This window comes from Nyctereutes procyonoides, unplaced genomic scaffold (genome assembly GCF_905146905.1).
Source record: "Nyctereutes procyonoides isolate TBG_1078 unplaced genomic scaffold, NYPRO_anot_genome, whole genome shotgun sequence".
Lineage (NCBI taxonomy): Eukaryota > Metazoa > Chordata > Mammalia > Carnivora > Canidae > Nyctereutes > Nyctereutes procyonoides.
The window spans coordinates 27,811,655-27,831,170 of record NW_026575142.1 but is presented as its reverse complement, the minus strand read 5'-3'; the positions used below and the strand labels follow the sequence as shown (position 1 = coordinate 27,831,170).

The following is a 19,516-nucleotide window of genomic DNA, read 5'->3' as shown; positions in this document are numbered from 1 at the left end:
CTTGGTAGTGTATCTTTCCCCAGGCAAACTTCCAGGTGAGAACTCAATGCTGGGTGACTCCCTGACTGCAGCCTCATGAATCCCTGAGCAGACCCAGCTAAGATTTGCCCAGGTACCTGACCCACGGAAACTTTGAGGAAATAAATATGTTTTAAACCTCTAAGTGTGTAGAAATTTGTTAATCAGAAAGCTAATATATGTGCAAAGCCTCAATTAAGCAGTCCATGCCTTTTAAAAACCTCAGAGAGGCAGGTATCAAGATGTTGCCCCAGATTTTCGGAAAATCTGCTTTGGAAAGAATCATTTCATTTAAGGTAGATAGGTAAAGAGGCAAAGACAGAAAGATGAGGAGAGAGAAAAAGGGAGAGAAGAGAGCTCTGACACTGAAGAATAGCATTCTTTAATTCAGAAAGGTTTTTTTATTGCTATATTTCTATAAGGAAATGGATATATAAAGTACAATAATCTTTTGATCTAAGGGGTTCAATATAGTTGTCATGTATTATTCACTATACGTAGATTATATACATCCATAAATACTTAAGACTATATGATCAATACACATGAATTGTACCCAAGTTTGATTTCTTTAGTTCAAACTAGGATTTTTTAATACTGTTTGTACATGCATTTAAGATATAAAAGTATTGCAAAGTAGAAAGTGACAAAAGTTTCAAAAAATAGAGTACCGACCACTTTGATATATTGAGTGGTGTGGTGTTCCTTTAGCCACAGAACAGAGTAATTCTCAATAAGCTTGATTGGAGTTTGGTTTATCAATGCCATACTACAAAAATGCATTTTCATAACCAATTGTCAATTAATGAAATCCACCAATATCACATTATTTGATCATTTCAGGATAAACAAAAAACAAAACACTTCACTTTTCAATTCTTTTCCCAGTAAGTTACATCAGAGTCATTGCACACCAGATTACAGAAATGAAATCTTCTAAAGCCCCACTGAGGTCAGATAGTCTGAAAAGCCGTGCTGTGAGAAATTTACCCGCATTTCCACTAAACAATAGCTAGTTTTCTTATAGTTTGTGAACACACAAAACATGACATACCCTTCCTTCCTGTACTTTGGTTAAGAAATGAAGAAATGCTTTTCTCTTTTTCCAGAACATCTCAAACTCTTGAGTCTAATTCTTACCTCAGACTACGGTGAAACTTGTTCTGTCCCTTTCCTGCACCTTTTTGGATTTGATATTTACTGTACGGAAGAAGAATTACACTATACTTAACACTTAAAGCCATGAGATAAGCAAATGACCTATAATCTGCTTTCCCAGGTGACTTACAGAAGTTCTCAAAACACCGATCATATTGTAGAAGAATTAAAGTCACCTTTCCTCAAATAAATTTGATTATTTCTTTCCCCTGGATTTGGCAAAATAGGATTATATGTTGCATTCATGTAAGCAGACCGTTAACACAATAATTCTAGTCTACAATGGGAAATTAGCAGTGTTCATCCGATCACAGCTGGTGTGCAAGCTCTTGTTGAAAATAAATGTATTGTTAACCATGCAGTTATCAATGTGCCTATATTTGAAAACTTGTTGTGGAGGCCAAGAGAAAAACAAATGTGTTTGTTCTCTCATTTACCAAAGATAATTTTTATCCATGTAGTATCTACAATTTTCTGTTTTAAGTATTCCATGAGGGGCGGGACAGGGGTGGGGTGGGGGTGGGGGTCCTGTGGTGATGACCACACACAATCAGCACAAGAGTGAAAACAATATCTAGAAAGACTGAGAATAGGCCAGAGCCATAAAGAACTAGCTTCCAGTCTCAGGCCTGCCACTGGTCATGGGCACTTCTCTGAATTCCTGCTCTTTATCTGTATGGATAACATCTATCAGGGTTGTTTCAGGGAATCACATGAAAAACATCTTTAACCTGCCAGATATACAGTAAATGGTAGACAGCATTGTTACTGTTCCTGAGAAACGCAGCACACTGTTTTCATATGAATGGTTCCTAAGCAGAGCCCACTGGATAATTCGGAGTTCAAATAATTAATAGAAAGCAGGTTCCAATTAGAAATCTTTTTATACTTTATTTTAATATTCATTTCTTACCCTACAAGCTTCCTTCTCTCCCCTTTTTTTCTCAAAATGACTCATTCTTTACTCAATTTATCTAAGTGTGGTTACATTCAAAGTCACCTACCAAATATCTCTATTCCTCCCAAACACACACACACACACACACACACACCACAAAGCTTTAACTCAATGAGGACTATTTATTTAATTGTCTGGATTATCTACTCTAGAACACAGGTCATTAGCAGCTGTATCACCAAAACAGAGAAATCATGGACTGGAATGGGTACTAAATAAAAATGTGATTGAAAAGTTAGAAGTAATATGATACCAATATGTAACCAATAGGCAAGAGAGGGTTGAGGCAATAATTGTTTGGAATATACAACATAAAGTGAGGAGTAATGTGAAAAAATCTATAGGAGGAAGATCCTTTTCCTGGCTCTAATTTTTCAATATTAAGATATTTGCTCAAAAAAATTATAAAGCTGTATGAAGGATCTTGAGAATTCTACACTTGCCATCAATGTTCAGGCGAAACAAAAACTGAGTTAGTGAGAATGACATTCTCACTCATTTTGTTGAGGCTGTCTATAAAAAAGGAAACTTTATCATAATCTTGCTCAGCACTCATCTTAGACAACATGTTCCATGGATCTCAAACCCTCATATTATTGTATCTTATACTTCCTGCTTTATTGTTGCTATGGATGTGAAAAATAGCTGATGATCATCTTTGTTTATAATCTTTTACAGGTTTAAACAAAAACATTCAAAATGACCTATTATCAAGCCTCCCTGGAGGCTACTGATCTTAAGCAAAGTTTTTTGACCTACCAATTAACCTATGGAAGGTATCCCAAATAATTATATTCCAACACTCTTTTATTTACACTTGACTCTGGAAAGTTCTCAATTTTTCACATAATCTAGAAAATAAATATCACCCTTGCCTTCACAGGCAGCATTAGAATGAGCAGGAATGTGCATTAATTTGTTATATTATCCAACTTATTACTTAGTTTCCCTACTTTCTGTTTATAACCTGAGCTTTGCTGGCTAAAAAATGATTTAAGAAGCACAAATTAGGATACAAAAATTTAAATAAAGGTCACTATTGTCATGATATGGGGTTTCAGTTTTGCAACCCATCTGCAATTTCCCACCAGGCTGGGTGGAATAATCTACACAAGTCTAGAGATATTTGCGAAATAAGGTAATATGAAAGGTCAGGACAACCCATCAAAACCGACTCTCTTCCTCTTCCACTGCACGATGAAGGCCAGGGATGAATTTTAAGAGTTGTTTCCGGACACTTCCCCTTCTGTTCTTCCGGGGCAGGGTCCCGAACATGTTTGAGAAGTTGCCCTCCCACAAGGGGGACATGGACCCGCTGCTGGCAGTACTAACACTTCGGTTCCTTCTCGAAGAAGACCTCTTCAGAAAATCATCTCCATCCTTGGGGACAAAGCACTCATCATCTGTGCTTGTCTGTCGACTGAAGCCTCCTCTGCTTGAGTCCTCAGACACACACGTCTGGTAGCCATCCTCGCTGTCCACGGTCATGGAGCTCAGGCAGCTGCTCTCACTCGATAATCGATTCCGGTCCAGGAGGGCTGGGCCTGGCCCAGGCAGGGTTCCAAACAAAACTGACTCATCTATGTCCATGTTTTCCAAACTTGGGCAGTTACCTGTGTTACCTAGAATGCAGAAAACAAAGTCTACTGTGGAATGGGTATGAGCATCATTCCCCATAAGTAAACACACCCAAATTTCTCTTCAAAGGGTGTAAGAAAGAGTAAAGGTGAGTAATATTTTTCCCTGAGTTTCACCTGTATGAATAAGTGATTATTTATGAGACTGCTTGATAAACCTTATAGTGGTATTTCCCAAACTATTGTTCATGGACTAGCTTCCATGTAAAAAATGTTCCCTGGTCACAGAAATAGTACTGGAAATTAAATAAATTTAAATAGCTTCTTCATGTAAGAATAGTCAAGTCATCTGAGATAATGCTGGTATGACTTGTCAAGCTCCAAAAGTATCACTTTTTAAACAGAAGTGACCCTGCAACCTTTTATTGAAATTCTCACAGAAATGGCATTCTAGAGTACACTCAGAAAAAATAAAATAAAGAATATACTTGAGGAAATGCTGTCTTACAGACTTCTTCCATTAAGTTCCTCTGATTTTTAGTTACCACATTTTTCAAGGACTTATAAAATTCTTATAACATCACCCGAAGTGTATGGGAAACACAGTTATGTAGCCTCCACCTGTAGGCTGATTATAGATAAGTCAAAACAGAAAGGGTATCTTCCAACCTCAATATTCCATATTTCTTCCTAGAATACTTTAATACTTAAATGCTTGGAATAGTACCATACCCAGAAAACATCCCTGTCCTCAAATAAGTAACAATTTATTTGTAGGAGCTGAGTTTTATCTGCTTAGCCGATTTTTTTCATCAACCTTTCATAACCTGCATCTGGGCTCTCCAAGCTCAGATTTTAATTGCACATCAACATCCTGTCCCTGCCCCACTTGCTTATGCACTGAGCTGGCTGGTATGCTGCTAAAAGGAAGGGGATTATTTGTTACACAAGCCTGAGAACACGGTAATTAGAAGGGGACTCTGCTTCAGGAACAGCAATAGAACACTGCACACTCAGTAATGGTTTTACTCTGCGCTGATTATTTCTCTACTGTCACTTTCCTTTGTCCTTGATGAGCAATACAAAAAGAGCCTGATTTTCCATTTAATCTGCAAGGTTGAAGACGGCCAGCTCTGCACTGACTCGTCAGAATGCTTTCCTTTTTCCTAATAAAACCTACTTTATTTCATCTGGCAACAGCCTGATTGGAAAGCAATTGAGAATCTCATACCCTGTGTATTTATTCTAGGTCTAGAAAAAGCAAACTAAAGAATTCCTTCAATCTCTCAAAAAAAAAAAAAAGTGTAAAACAATGGCTTTAATGAGGAGTCATTCCCCTTAATCCTGAACTAAAGATCTTGTCTACAGAAGCTATTCCTATAGAACCCCAGGACTGCCTATACACATTAGGCCAAACCTCATCTCCACTCTAGAATGCTCCAGAAGCAGACGCAGAGGTTTCCCAGACATCCTCAAAGTCTACAGAAATCCAAGAGTGGCTGGATTTAAACCTGTGTCCTGCTAGGAAACGTCAGACCCCCAAAAAATCTGCTACAATTGTTTTAAAATATTAATTTAAAAAATAATAAAACATTAATTTAAAAACAGACAAGAGAAATAATTTATATAGAAGCTTCATTTAAAAAACAGAATTTCAAAATAAACATCAAAGCCATATATTAGTGCCTAATTATGAGTTAAATGTATCTTTTATTCTGTAAATAAATTATTGCCTGAAACAAACAAAGTTAAAGGTTATAAATAGACTTTAGCTCAGGGTTATCTGAAGAAGGTATAACCTGTATTTCACACTAAACCGCTAAGCCACCAAGGGGTCCCCCAATTTTTTTTAAGCAGGCTCCATACCCAGCACAGAGTTCAACATGGGGCTCGAACTCATGACCCTGATATCAAGACCGGAGCCGAGATCAGTAGTTAGACACTCAACCAACTGAGCCACCCAGGTGCCCCAAATCAATTAATTTTAAACTCAACCATTCCTTTCAGAATTTACACAGCAGCAAGAGCCATGCATTTACTGTTAGAATGATCGCTGGTATTTCCCGTCTTGGGTTTGCAGGCCATGAATAAGCATTTCTCTGCATTCACGTAACTTATATAATATGTACAAATGGTAGGAGCTCTACCCAAGAAGCAAGCTACCATTCCAGCCTCAGTAGTTTCTGAGAACTACACAACCCTGAGCCACAAGCATTCTCAGAAATTTAATTCATCTATTGTAATAGTAGGTAAATCAGACTATTATTCCCACTGATCTTCTAAAATCTCCAGGTGCTTCTTGCAAGTGTGTGCACACATGTGAGTGTGTGTGTGTGTGTGTGTGTGTGTGTGTGGTTTTGTGTGCATATGTGTTATATGCATGGAAGAAGGGATGTGACTTGACTTACTCTCTGAAAGCACAAGTAAATCCAAAGGCCATGCCAAAAAACCCCCAGAGACCAGTATTTTTGATCCATGCTAGACAATGTTTTCTTATAATGATGATAATCTTACAACAACTTAGAGGTCGAAATACCAAAAAGATGAATGTTAGTGTGGTTTCTTCTGAACAGGAAATCACACTTACCATGAAGCAGACGCTGTTCCTGTAACTGCAGAGATCTGAACTCCACCCATTTTTTCTTCAAGGTTTGCTGATAAAAAGGAAAAAGAAGTGTTAATTATTGGGAATCCCCAGTGAAGGTAGCAATTTACCTCTAGATGTTGCGATTTGTCATTAATATCTTTCCTTCCTTCCTAGCACTAACAAACTCCTCCATTCATTTGAAAGATTATTTTCTACACAAAAGGGAGATATTGGGAACATTACTTCTGCAAGAAATAATCTAGTAGCATCAACAAGTTGAAACTATGACAAAGGAAACAACCGGCAATAGAAACAATGACATTTATTTATTTATATATTCTTAAAAATATTACAGAACCAGATTGCTTGGGTTTGTGTATATTTACTAGCTGTTGAGGCAAGGATTTACACTCTAGGCTTCCCCCGTGTGTAAGATGAAGGCAATAATAGTATCTAAACCCTGGGATTATCCTGAGAATTGGTAGAGTCAGTAGGACAGAAAATGTGCAAAACAGTGAACAAAGCTTAGTAAATGTTCAGCAAGTATCATCATTCTATCAGCCTGCACTGTTAAAGCAGTGTTTATCGCTGCACACCTATGTACTTTCACAACAAAAAGGGGAAGCCAGCCTGTCTGAAAGGTTTCCTTGGAGGGCTAAACTTAGAACACGGCTAAGCACCCTGACTTCTTAGCTGCTTCCTTCCTCAGCTTCCCAGCACATGCGAGCAGCGGCCCAGGGTGGCCATGAAGTGGCTGCTGTCACGGTCAAGACTGCTCATGAGGCGTGGCCTCTTCCATCAAAGGGGGTGATGAGAATCAAAGCAAACCACGCAGAGACATCTGACAAGGACAGCTAGAGGCTCACTCTCCCTCTCACCCTTCGGCCTTGCCCTGCCGGCTCAGATCCCCACATCAAGCCCAGCAGACAGGCACAGCTCAGCTTTGCCTATGGCCACTTAATCCCAAGGAAAGGCAGCCTAGTTGGAAAGGAGCGCTCCCTTGTAAGAAGCAGTCTAGGAAAGGTAGATGGAGGCTATAAAGGAAGAGGGAGGGACAAAAGTACATTTGGAAGGGGAAGGCCTAAGGAAAAGAAAATAATAAAATCACAAGAATGTCATCAAGTGCTTAAGGGAAGAATGGCTGGTTCCTCAGTTTGGGGACTGAACACTCACTGGGCTGGATTTCCAAGCTTTGGTAACTGTAACATTTAGCATTAATCCTTATGATTACGTATATAATATGCAAGCACTAAATCAAAGCCATAAAATGCCCGGCTTAGTTAAAATTTCTTGTTCTTTCTGCACTATATGATAGTCAGCATGGCTATGAGACTGCTGAGCTGAGCCACAGCTCCTTTTATTTGTGCAAACTGTGGTCCCATGAAGGTCAGAGTTACGGACCCACAGAGAAAAGAACCAGCAAGGATCTAGTCCCTTCCTTTTCTCTTAAAGGAATCTATCTCCCGCAAGAGAAGAGAGTCCAGGGGAAGAGCATAAGGATAGGTTGACAGTCAAAACTAAATACAGAGAGAAGAGGAAACTGTATTTTTGCACTTGCTATTCAGAAATACGAAGTCAGGCCTTGCCAAATAGATAATTTTTGTGAAAATAAAGGTTTTAAAATATCGAATCTGTTGATTTGGCCCAGTCATCTAAGTACGTCATCACTTAAACCAAGAAAACACCAGTGTAAAGAGCAGATGTGTCAAAGTGACTAAGAGTTTTTAGTCTCTCTCTCAGCTTCCCCATTTTCCTCACAATCTGTTTCTGCCTGTTATTAACATTATAGTTGTATATTTGGACAAATGAGACCTCTTACCATTAGAAGGAAATTAAAGCACTTGGGAGCTCTAACCATACTGGGCCCTATCACCTCATTGTATCAAGCTAGGAGCCTGGGATATAGCAGCTGCTCAGTAAATATTGATTGAATAAATATATCAAAGAATGGCTTCCTGAAATAAAACTCAACTATCACAGATGGATATTTTGAGTTGGATATATTTCCAATGTTTTCAATATACATAAGACATACAGCTACACATTTCCATCTTTACTACTTTTATAGTGCTTTCATGAATAATATGCTGTTTAATTTTCTTAACTGTCCTACAAAGTTCCAGATTAGAAAATAAAGGTGTAAGGTAGTAAAAATACTTCCCAAGGGCTACAAACCCAATAAAAAGCAGTGCTAGATTAAAATGTAGCTCCTCCAGCTAGCACAGGGGATGTGCTGTTTTCATGTTAAACATTTGAATCATAGGTCATAATAAAGGGAATCCCTGAAAAACATGGCTCAGAAGGGACCACTGTTTCTAAAGAAGAGCTTGTGGCCTCATGGAGTCTTTGAAAGATGAATACATAATTACATAGGACACACAAACAAAATGTCACTGTGTGAAGGGGGAGCCAACTTAACCTCAGTTATAGGTCAGATCCAGACATTTCTGGTTCAAGAGGTGAACTGGAAATCTCATAATTTTCAAGATTAGAAAAGGAAAAAAAATGCAAGAAGATAAGAAGGAATGAACTCAAAGATCTGCTGGGACTGGAGAAACAGAAACAGGTAGGTAGGAATTTGGATCCTGTGGCAATATATAGTTTAAATGCACTTATTTATCTGAAGCAAAGAACAAAGACAAGTTTCCTGCTTGAGAAAAGAACCTTGGCTGAAGCTCTACTACCATGAAAAAGACAGTAAAAAAAAGCTGGTGACGGTGGCTACGGCTCATGTAGACATGCCCAGAGAGGCAGGAGAACATAAATGTAGCCTTATAACTTGAGCCAAACAGTACACTAACCCTCTAGGAAAGCATGCTAGCTGCCACGCCTGGCTCTAGATTGGGAGCCTTGACAATGCAGGGTGCAGACAACCCAAGTACAATACTGAGTGGAGGCGAAAGACCACCATGCATAGGAAGTGAGCAATATAAACTCCAAAAGGTATGAAAGACAACAAATTTGGAAGTCAGGACATGGATTCTCTCCAAAGAAAAGGAAAACAGAAGACTGTCCAAAGAAGACTTTAAAACAAAAATATTTATAGTCCTCGGAGGAAGAAATGAGATCAATGTCCATCAGAACAAGAAATCTGAAACAAAGAAATAAAACAAGAACAGATGAACATGAAAAAGAATGATCTGAAAATAAAAAAAAATAATTCTTAAAACTCAATGGAAACAACTCATTCTGTACAGAATATAGACATTACTGAAGAACTCAACAAGAAAGTAACAAAAAACATAAAGTGATACAAAATATAAAAGAGTGGTTAAGAAGCAAGGAAAAGAAAGGATGCTCAAAAATGTCTAACAGGAATTCCAGATGATAGTTCAGGGAATGGTGAAGAAGGTATATTCAAAGAGATCAAGCTGATAGTTTTCCAAAACTAAAGAAACTCACAAGTCCTTAGATTGAAAAGGCACTGCGATGTCTAAGCAGTAAAGATTTAGAAGTGAATCTAGACTTAATCACATTTCAGTGAACCTTTAGATCAGTAAGACAAAAAGAACATCTTAAAAGTAACCAGAAAGACAAAAGATTGCCACAATTTGAAACACTGGTTTTTGAAGACTCAAAAACAAAATCCTCTAGAAAGAACTACCAAGAAAAAAAAAGAGAGAGAGAGAGAGAAAGATAGAGAGAAGGCATAAAAAGAAGTACAAATAAAAATGAAGACAATCTTTTTTGTGAAGAAAAGAAAATTATGAGAACAGAATTTTTATTATCCACACATACAATAAATTTGAACAATTAAAAATTTACGAACAAAAAACATTAATTCAATAAAACCAGCTCCAACAAAACAAACAAAACAGAAAGCCCAAGAAATCTTATAATTAATAAAGAAACTGAAACAGAGTTGAGAAGTAGAAGTTTAGAAGCTAGAAGGGCAAAAAACAACCTTAAGTCCAGATGATTCAGATAGTTATAAGAATTTTACCAGAGAAGAAAAAGAGAAAGATTCTCCCCAGCTCATGCTAAGAGTCCAGTAAACATGATACCAAAACTAATGAAAGATAGTTTGAGAAAAGAAAATTGCAGCCCATACTACCTATAAAATGAAGCTACTTTCAAAAATCCTAAAGAAAATATTAACAAATCAAATCTACAATTAGATAAAAACAATCACAAATTATGACCAGGCTGTATTATTCTGGATACACAAGGGTGGTTTTACATTAGAAAATCTTTAAAGGTCATTCACCATATTGACAGATATTTTTAAAATAAATAAATGAGAATAACACATGCAGAAAAAAAGTGTGTGATAAAATTTGATACACAAGCACTATGAAAACTACTAGAGGGGGAAAAACTCTGGGTGGCTCAGCAGTTTAGCGCCTGCCTTCGGCCCAGGGCGTGATCCTGGAGTCCCGGGATCTGGTCCCATATCGGGCTCCCTGCAAGGAGCCTGCTTCTCCCTCTGCCTGTGTCTCTGCCTCTGTCTCTCTCTCTCTCTCATGAATAAATTAAAAAAAAAAAAAAGAAAGAAAAGAAAACTACTAGAAAATTTAGTATGGAAGAGAGTGTCTCAAATCTGAAAAGTATGTTCATAGAGAAGGCTCATTCCTGACAGGAAAAAGTAGAAATCCCCTTTAAAATCAAGAAAAAACAAGGATGTCTATTATTTTTTTAAAAAAAGATTTTATCTATTTATTTGACAGAGAATGAGCATGTAAGAGCACAAGCAGGGGGAGCAACAGAGAGAGAAGAAGGAGGCTCCCCAATGAGCAGGGAGCCCAATGCAGGCCTCGATCCCAGGACCCCGGCTGGGATCATGACCTGAGCCTAACGCAGATGCTTAACTGACTGAGCCACCCAAGGTACCCCAAGGATGTCTATTATTATAGTTTCTATTCATCACTGTATCGTGAACCCTACCCAGTGCAGTAAAAGAGAACTGTATGTTATCCTTAAGAGTCACTGTCTTCACAGAAAACTCAAAATAATCTACAGATAATTTGTTAGAAATTGTATAGTTTAGAAATAGTTTGAAATACACAGTTTGAAAAACAGCATAAAATTGTTTTACGTATCCATACATCAACCTCAATCAAAATGTTTATTGTTTTTATAAAGAAACTATAATATGAACAAAAATCATAAGCAGAAAGGAATATATCTAGTGAAAAATATATAGGATCTATTTGCATAAAAGGATCACACTTTATTGAAAGATATAAGAAAACAATTAAAAATGGTAATATTATGGGCAGCCCCGATGTCCCAGCAGTTTGGCGCTGCCTTCAGCCCGGGCTATGATCCTGGAGACCCGGGATCCAGTCCCACGTCAGGCTCCCTGCTTGGAGTCTGCTTCTCCCTCTGCCTCTGCTTCTGTGTGTGTGTGTGTGTGTGTGTGTGTGTGTGTGTGTGTGTGTGTCTTGAATAAATAAATAAAATCTTTAAAAAAAACCCCACAAAACATTGATTTAAAAAATAATAATAGAAAAATGAAAATGGTAATATTATGAACACTTTTCCTCTAAGATCAGGAACATGACGTGGATGTCCACTTCCACCACCTTTATTCAATATAGTACTAGAAGGCCTAGCCACAGCAATCAGACAAGTAAAAGAAATAAAAGGAATTTAAATTGGTTAAAGAAAAAGTAAAATTGTCAGTATTTGTAGATGTGATACTATATATAGAAAACCCTAAAGATTCCACCAAAAAACTATTAGAACTAATAAACTTGGTAAATTTGCAGGATACAAAATTAATATACAGAAATCTATTGCATTTTTATACACTAATAATGAAATAGCAGAAAGAGAAATAAAACAATCACACTTCTAATTACATCAAAAAATATCTAGAAATAACTTTAACCAAGGAAGTGAAAGACCTACGTCTAAGAAATAGAAGACATTGATGAAAGAAACTGAAGACAATGCAAATTAATGGAAAGATATACACTGTTCATGATTTGGAAGAATTAATACTAAAATGTCCAAAGTACCCAAAGCAGCCTACAGAGTAGTAATCTATCAAAATCCTAGTATTTTTTACAGAAGTAGAACAAATAATCCTAAAATTTGTATGAAATCACAAAAGACCCCAAATAGCCAAAAAACAATCTGGAGAAAGAACAACAAAACTAGAGGTAGGTATCACAATCTCAGAATTCAAGATATACTATAAAACCAAAGTAATCAAAACAGTATGATACTAGCACAAAAATAGATACATAGATCAATGAATTAGGATAGAGAGCCCAGAAACAAACCCACACTTATATGGATAATCAATCTATGACAAAGTAGTTAATAATATATGATGAGGGAAAGACAGTCTTTCATAAATTGGGAATACTGGACAGCTACATGCAAAAGTATGAAATTGGAACACTTTCTTAAAGTATGAAAAAGTATGAAAAGTATGAAACTGGAACACTTTCTTACAACATACACAAAGATAAATTCAAAATGTATCAAAGACCTAAATGTGAGACATGAAACCATAAAACTCCTAAAAGAAAACATAGGCAGCAATCTCTTGGACACTGGTCTTAAAAACATATTTTTGGATATGTCTCCTCAGGTAAGGGAAACAAAAGCAAAAATGAACTATGGGACTTACAACAAAATTAAAGGCCTTTGCACATCTATGAAGCAAAAAGGAACCTACCAAATGGGAGAAGATATTTGCAAATTATATATCCAATAAAGTTAATATCCAAAAAATATAATTTATACCACTCAACAACAAAAAAACCCATATAATCCCATTAAAAATAGGCAGAAGACCTAAATAGACATTTTTCCAAAGAAGAAATATAGATTTTAACAGACCCATGAAAAGACATTCAACATCACTAATCATCAGGGAAATGTAAATCACAACTGCAATGAGATATCACTTTACATCTGTCAGAATGGCTTATATTAAAAACACAAGAAATAACAAGTGTTGGCAAGAATGTGGAGAAAAAAGAACCCTCATACACTATTGGTGGGAATGTAAACTGATGCAGTCATTGTGGAAAATAGTATGGAGCTTCCTCAAAAAATTAAAAATAGGAATACCATATGATCTACTAAGTCCACTACTGAGTATTTATCCAAAGAAAACAGAAAGACTAATTTAAAAGATATACGCACTCCTAAGTTGTAGCATTTTAAAAATATAGCCAAGATATATAAGTAACCAAAGTATACATCAACAGAGGAAGGGATAAAGGTGTTGATATATACGGATGAGTAATATTCCACTGTATATACACACAGTGGAATATTACTCATCCGTATAAGGAATACTATCTTGCCATTTGTGACAACAGAAGTAGGCCTAGAGGGTATTATGCTAAATGAAATAAGTCAGAGAGAAAGACAAATACCATATGATTTCACTTATTAGTAGAATGCAAAAAAAAAAAAAAAAACCCACAATCAAACAAACAAAAAAGCAGAAACAGATTCATAAATACAGAGAAGTGGTGGTTACCAGTGGGGAAGGGAGACGGGGAAGGGGAAAATAATGGTGAGATCCTCCATCACTAAGAAAACTCACTACCAAACAGATGTTAAGTGTTTTCAAATTGAAATATCTACATAAAATGTAGTATCAATCAAAATTCCAAAATTTATCTATAGAACTAGATAATCTGAGTCTAAAATTTATATAGATGGTCAGAAGAACCAAGAATAACCTGGAAGCCTTGTTTAACTGGATAGCAATATTTATTGCAAAGGTATATATACTGAATTTGAGAGAAACAATGGATCAGAATATGGAGCCAGTTAGAAAATCCATGCATATAAGAAATTTGCTTAAAAACAGAGGCTTCATTGCAGGAGCATTAGGGGGGTGGGGGGAGGACTAAAATAAATGATACTTGGGAGAACAGAGTATGGAAATAAAAGAAATAAAGTAAAATAAAAGGAAAAGAAAATTAGAATCCCATATCTACCACATACACAAATTAATTCTGGATGAGTTGAGGACTTAAGTATAAAAAAAAGGAAAAACTTTAAAACTTTTGGAAGAAAATATAGAAAATGCAGATTACCTACAAAGGATAAACAATAGGAGCTCTTTCATAAGCAAAAATATCAAAGGCATAATACATTTAAAATGCTAAGGAGACAAAAGAACAACTGAGAATAGTTTAATCACCTAATCAAACTCTCCTTCAACATTAGCAATAAAAGATTTTTGGGGGTAAGCCCTACTTACTCTTCCTAAAGGAAGTCCCACAGCAAAAAAGTAAACCCACAGAGAAGGAAGAGAAATAAGCAGCAAGCACGTCAGTTCAACACGAGTGAGTGTATGTGCTCACTACCAGCTACTCAGAACAACCACTTGTAGTGTTTCATTCTAAAAATTGATAAAACAATAATAAAAAAAGATGGAGTCTTAAGATGAACATTTAAATGTTGAGGTCTTCTGGGGATCCCTGGGTGACTCAGTGGTTTAGTGCCTGCCTTTGGCCCACGGCGTGATCCTGGAATCTCTGCCTGTGTCTCTGCCTCTGTGTGTGTGTGTGTGTGTGTGTGTCTCATGAATAAATTAAATTAAATTAAATTAAATTAAATTTATAAAATAAAAAATAATAAATGTTGAGGCATCATGATGCTCTGAGAGAGGATGGGTATATTGAAAAATTTATCCCTCATTTGAAAAAATTGCTAAGTATGGTTATTACAACTTCAAGAGAAAACATTGAAGGAACAGAAATTGCTTAGAGACATGAAATGTATTTTTTGCAGGACAGGACTATATTCCATGAAATCCAGACCTATTTGTTCAGTTATGTTTTGAATAACACCACCAATTTGTTTTGTTTCTTTCCTTTTTCTGCAGAGAGGTAAAAGAGCTAGGTTTACTTAATAAAAGATCCTCACTAAAATTTTCTTTTTTATAAAAACAAATTATGTTTTGACAGCTTTAAAAAATAAATATAATATGAAGTACTGTTTATTCCATACAAAAATTTAATGATAAAATGTTAGAAGCATTCCCTTTAAAATCAAGAATAAGATTATCACTATTTACAATAGTCCTAGCCAATGCTGTAAGAGAAGAGAAGCAAATTGTATAGTTGACGCTTGAACAATACAGGGGGTTGGTGTGCTGACCCCTGCACAATAAAAAATCCACATATAACTTTGCCTCCCTAAAAGCTTAACTACTCATAGACCTACTGTTGACTGGAAGCCTTATCAATAACATAAATAGTTGATTAATATATATACTGTATAAATAAAGCAAGTTAGAGAAAAAAAAGTATTTTAAGCAAATCACAAGGAAAATACATTTACAATATTGTAACATTTATTTAAAAAAAAAAAAAAACCCTGCATATAAGTGGATCCATGCGATTCAAACCTGATGCAGTTCAGTAGTTGAATCATCAAGGGTAAATGAGAAAATTTTTCAGTATCTGCAGATGATGTTATGCCTATGTAAAAAAATCTAAGGGAATCAACAAACCTATTGGAATAGAGAGCTCAGCGAGACTGTCATATTTAAAAAATTATTCAAAAATCAATAGCAACAAAATAAAAGATCTTTTAAAATTAAAAGATCACCTTTATTATAGTAAGAAAACTTAGAAGGTACATCAGAATAAGTATAATAAAAGATATATAAATGTGTATACAGAAATGATGAAATGTTTTCGAAGTACCTAAAAGACCTGAATTAAAAGGTCAAGATTCAGGCAGCCCAGGTGGCTTAGGGGTTTAGCGCCGCCTTCAGCCCAGGACATGATCCTGGAGACCCGGGATCGAGTCCCACGTCGAGCTCCCTGCACGGAGCCTGCTTCTCCCTCTGCCCGTGTCTCTGCCTCTCTCTCTCTGTGTCTCTCATGAATAAATAAATAAAATCTTAAAAATAAATAATAAATAAATAATAAATAAATAAATGGTCAAGATTCTGTGTCTGAAGGAGGAAAGGTGAACACCATAAAGATGTCAACTGATATTTATTCTATAAATGTCAATTCCGATCATCATCTGAATAGAGGAATTTTACAAACTAATTCAAAATATCACAATAAGTAAAATGGCAAGAGTATAAAACCAGAGTTGACACAGAAGGAAACAGGCAGGGCTCACTGAGGAATTAGACACGAGGAGGGTATACAAGATAAAAGATAAACATAGTAATTCTATCCTCACGGGCTCAATAATTAAGAACACATACTTCATAAAGAAAATTCATAAATGCCAGCTGTCACTAAACACAGTCCAAGCGACAACCCGCCTGGAAGCCCTGCAAGTCCCTGCCAGCGCACGGCCACGTGGGGCAGGTCTCAGGGAGAGGGGTCAGGCGGCCGCGGGACCCTGACTCAAACGCATTCGACGGGGGTCTGCACGTGACAGGCCGGCCAGAGCCACAGGCTAGCAAACTGAGATTCTCAAGACCCTCAAAGAGCCATCCCAGGGAATCTTCTCTGAACATCCTGCATCGTGTGCTATCTCCTGGAAACGTTTAACTTTCTTTTCCACTCCACTGTTGCTTGCGTGTTTGCCACGAGAGCAGATTCAAGGACAGCCACAGGAGCAGAGGGAGAACCGTGTCTGTAGGAAGAATGAAGCAGAACAGGACACAGAAGAGGACAATGGAAAAGCAAAACTTCCAGGCCCGCCTGGACACATGCAGCACTTGGAAAAATGTGGAAAAGACCAGCGACTCCTTTGTTTTTTGTTTTTTTTCTCCCCAGACAAATGTAAATCAAGAGAGATCACAGGTGCATGAGTGAAAAGTTCTTCAAGTGACGTGCCTTCCTGTTGCCTTCCTGAGCCTCATAGAAACACGGAAGGAGGAAGGAAGAAAGTGATTTGCACTGGTTTATGGAATTTAATATTCCTGTAAAGGTAATTGTGTGGCTCTTGATAATTCAGCAGTTTAGACTCATCAAGACATTTCATCTTCAAGGGCTATTTCAATCCCTCAAATACATTTTTATTCTACTACTCACACATTCAAGGATGAAAAATGTGCCTCATTGTATTAAATTAAATTACCTTTAAAACTTGCAGTTTTGCTTCAAGCTCTGCTCTTTTGAGAATCATTGTTCCATTAACAGTCTCTATCCTGTTTTAAGAAAAAAAAAAGGGCGGGGGGAGGGGAACAGCATGAGAGATCCTTTCAAACTAGCACCAGCCTTATGGAGTACTACACTTTGAGCACAGACAATACTTTGAAAAGCAACCTAAATGTTATGATTCTCATGGTGTTTCAAGTACCTGGACCTAGGTCAAATCTTCCGACAACATTCAGAGAAAGAAAATGGAAAAACAAAAAAATCCCAAAAATCCCGTTGAGAGGGTGGTTGAAAAGAAAAGATATTGGTTAACTTGTAAACTGTAGCTCTTTTTTGTACAGACGCCACTCTAGGGCAACGATTATTGGTCTCTCCTGGAATTTACTCTTATGGGCTCTGACTGAATCACCTATTTTATTCAGTGAATGCTCACAGGGCATTTAGTATGTGCCAGACTGTCGACGCCATGCTAAGCATGAGTGGTCCAGCAGTGAGAACGACATGTAATGGGAATTTTCAAACAGTGGAATCAACATGCCATTTCTTGGAAAAGGGAAAATCCTTCTTTCCTAGGATTCTAGGAACCTGTGCCTCTGGAAATTGCCTTCATTTTGCAACTAGAACAAACAGAGCCAGAACCATTATGAGCCAAAAACCTTCATATGACTCTCACATCTCAGAACCTTTTAAGTTTATAAACTTCAATCCTAGAATTATCAGTTTAATGGTGTTTGTTTCTCCCTATACCAAATGCCTTTCTAAAAATAAAAAGATTTGTTCTATCCTGAGTGATTTGATTTGTCTTGTGGGCTCATGTTGAGGCCTTTATTTTGACTACTAAGTCAATAATCTGAATAGGATAACACATTTCATGTGTGAGTCACACACCTAAGCATTTTTAAAATATTGGTTCAGATTCCTTCTGATAAGTTAGCTGGAACTATTATATTCAGATGCAGAAATTTTTCAAGTCATGGTAAAACAATAGCATTAAATATGAAGACCTATTTTCCTCTATTTCTAATAGCACCCTTCCCAAGATAACGCGATGACAATTCAAGCCAAGATGTCTGCTTTCTCATTAGGGTGGACTTGTGTCTGGACATTTGGGAGGATCCTATGAATCCATTTCAATCGGACTCTAATGTGCATCTGACCTGCCCAAGCAACAGATGTCTATGCACAAAACCACAGGCACACATCAGTTGTTCGCTCCAGTATTTACACAGATGTCGCTCATTTTCCTGATCTCTGGATCTCCATTTGTCTCCACCCCTTCCTCCCCAACTGTATGCCTGTGTCCTGCCACTTTACCCATTTGGAACGTAGCTTTCTGTTTCTAACTGCCACCTTTCCCCCTTAGACTCTCTATGGCTCCAACCTTATAGATGCAAGCTCTCTGGAGTAAAGAGCACCCCCATCCTCTACCCTGAACTCACAGGATCCAGAGTTGGACTAAGTCCCCCCACCATCAGGAGTCATTTTTTAAAATGACACCCGCAAACTCCCAGGACATCTTTGAAATTTTAGACTAGGATCGCTAAAGGAAGAGCATCCCGCAGATTTTCTTTCTATTGGCAGCTTGCAATGAGCAGCTGTGGGGTAGCTGAAGAGAATGGATCCTGGCATCCGGAGCAGGTGGTCAAATCCTAGCCCAGTCACTTACGAGATCATTGATCTTAATTCCACCTAATTTAAGCTTCAATCGCTTTAATCTATAAATAGAAAAAAAAAACTAACCTCACAAGGTGCCTGTGAAGAATGAAGGAGATCATGTAAGACCCACCTTGGTTAGAATAAGCCTGACAAGACCCATGCTCTGTCCCCTGGCAAGCTCCCTGTCTTCATTTCTTATACTCTCTAATCTACCAACCAGCCATCACACTGGTTCTCTCTCTCTCTCTCTTTCTCTCTCTCTCTCGGACATGCCAAGCCTATTTTGAGAATTCAGAGGCCTCTCTCTTTGCCTCAAATGCTTTCACCAGGAATTCACATGACCATCCCTTCTTTTAGGTCTCAGCTCAGATTTCCCCTCCTCAGAGAAGATCCCTTTAAACACCCAAGCTACAGGAGCAGCCCCCTTACTCACTATTTTATCCCACTCCTTACCTTACTTTCTTAACAGCAGTAATTAATAATTGAAATATCAAAACTACTTATTTTGGGGGCTTTCCTTGTCCATCTCCTTCCACAATTAATAAAGCGCTACAAGAGTTTTTGTCTG

The 19,516-nt window shown here is 37.2% G+C and overlaps 1 protein-coding gene across 1 annotated transcript in view; it reads right to left on the bottom strand.

The window, feature by feature from the left end:
• Positions 1 to 419: 419 nt before the first annotated feature.
• Positions 420 to 19,516, bottom strand: part of CYTIP (cytohesin 1 interacting protein) — a 30,693-nt gene continuing 11,596 nt past the window's right edge. Inside the window, 3 exon segments of the mRNA XM_055307652.1 lie at positions 420 to 3,756; positions 6,299 to 6,365; positions 17,273 to 17,342. Of these exon segments, the coding sequence (XP_055163627.1) occupies positions 3,299 to 3,756; positions 6,299 to 6,365; positions 17,273 to 17,342 (595 nt within the window). The 3' untranslated portion in view covers positions 420 to 3,298.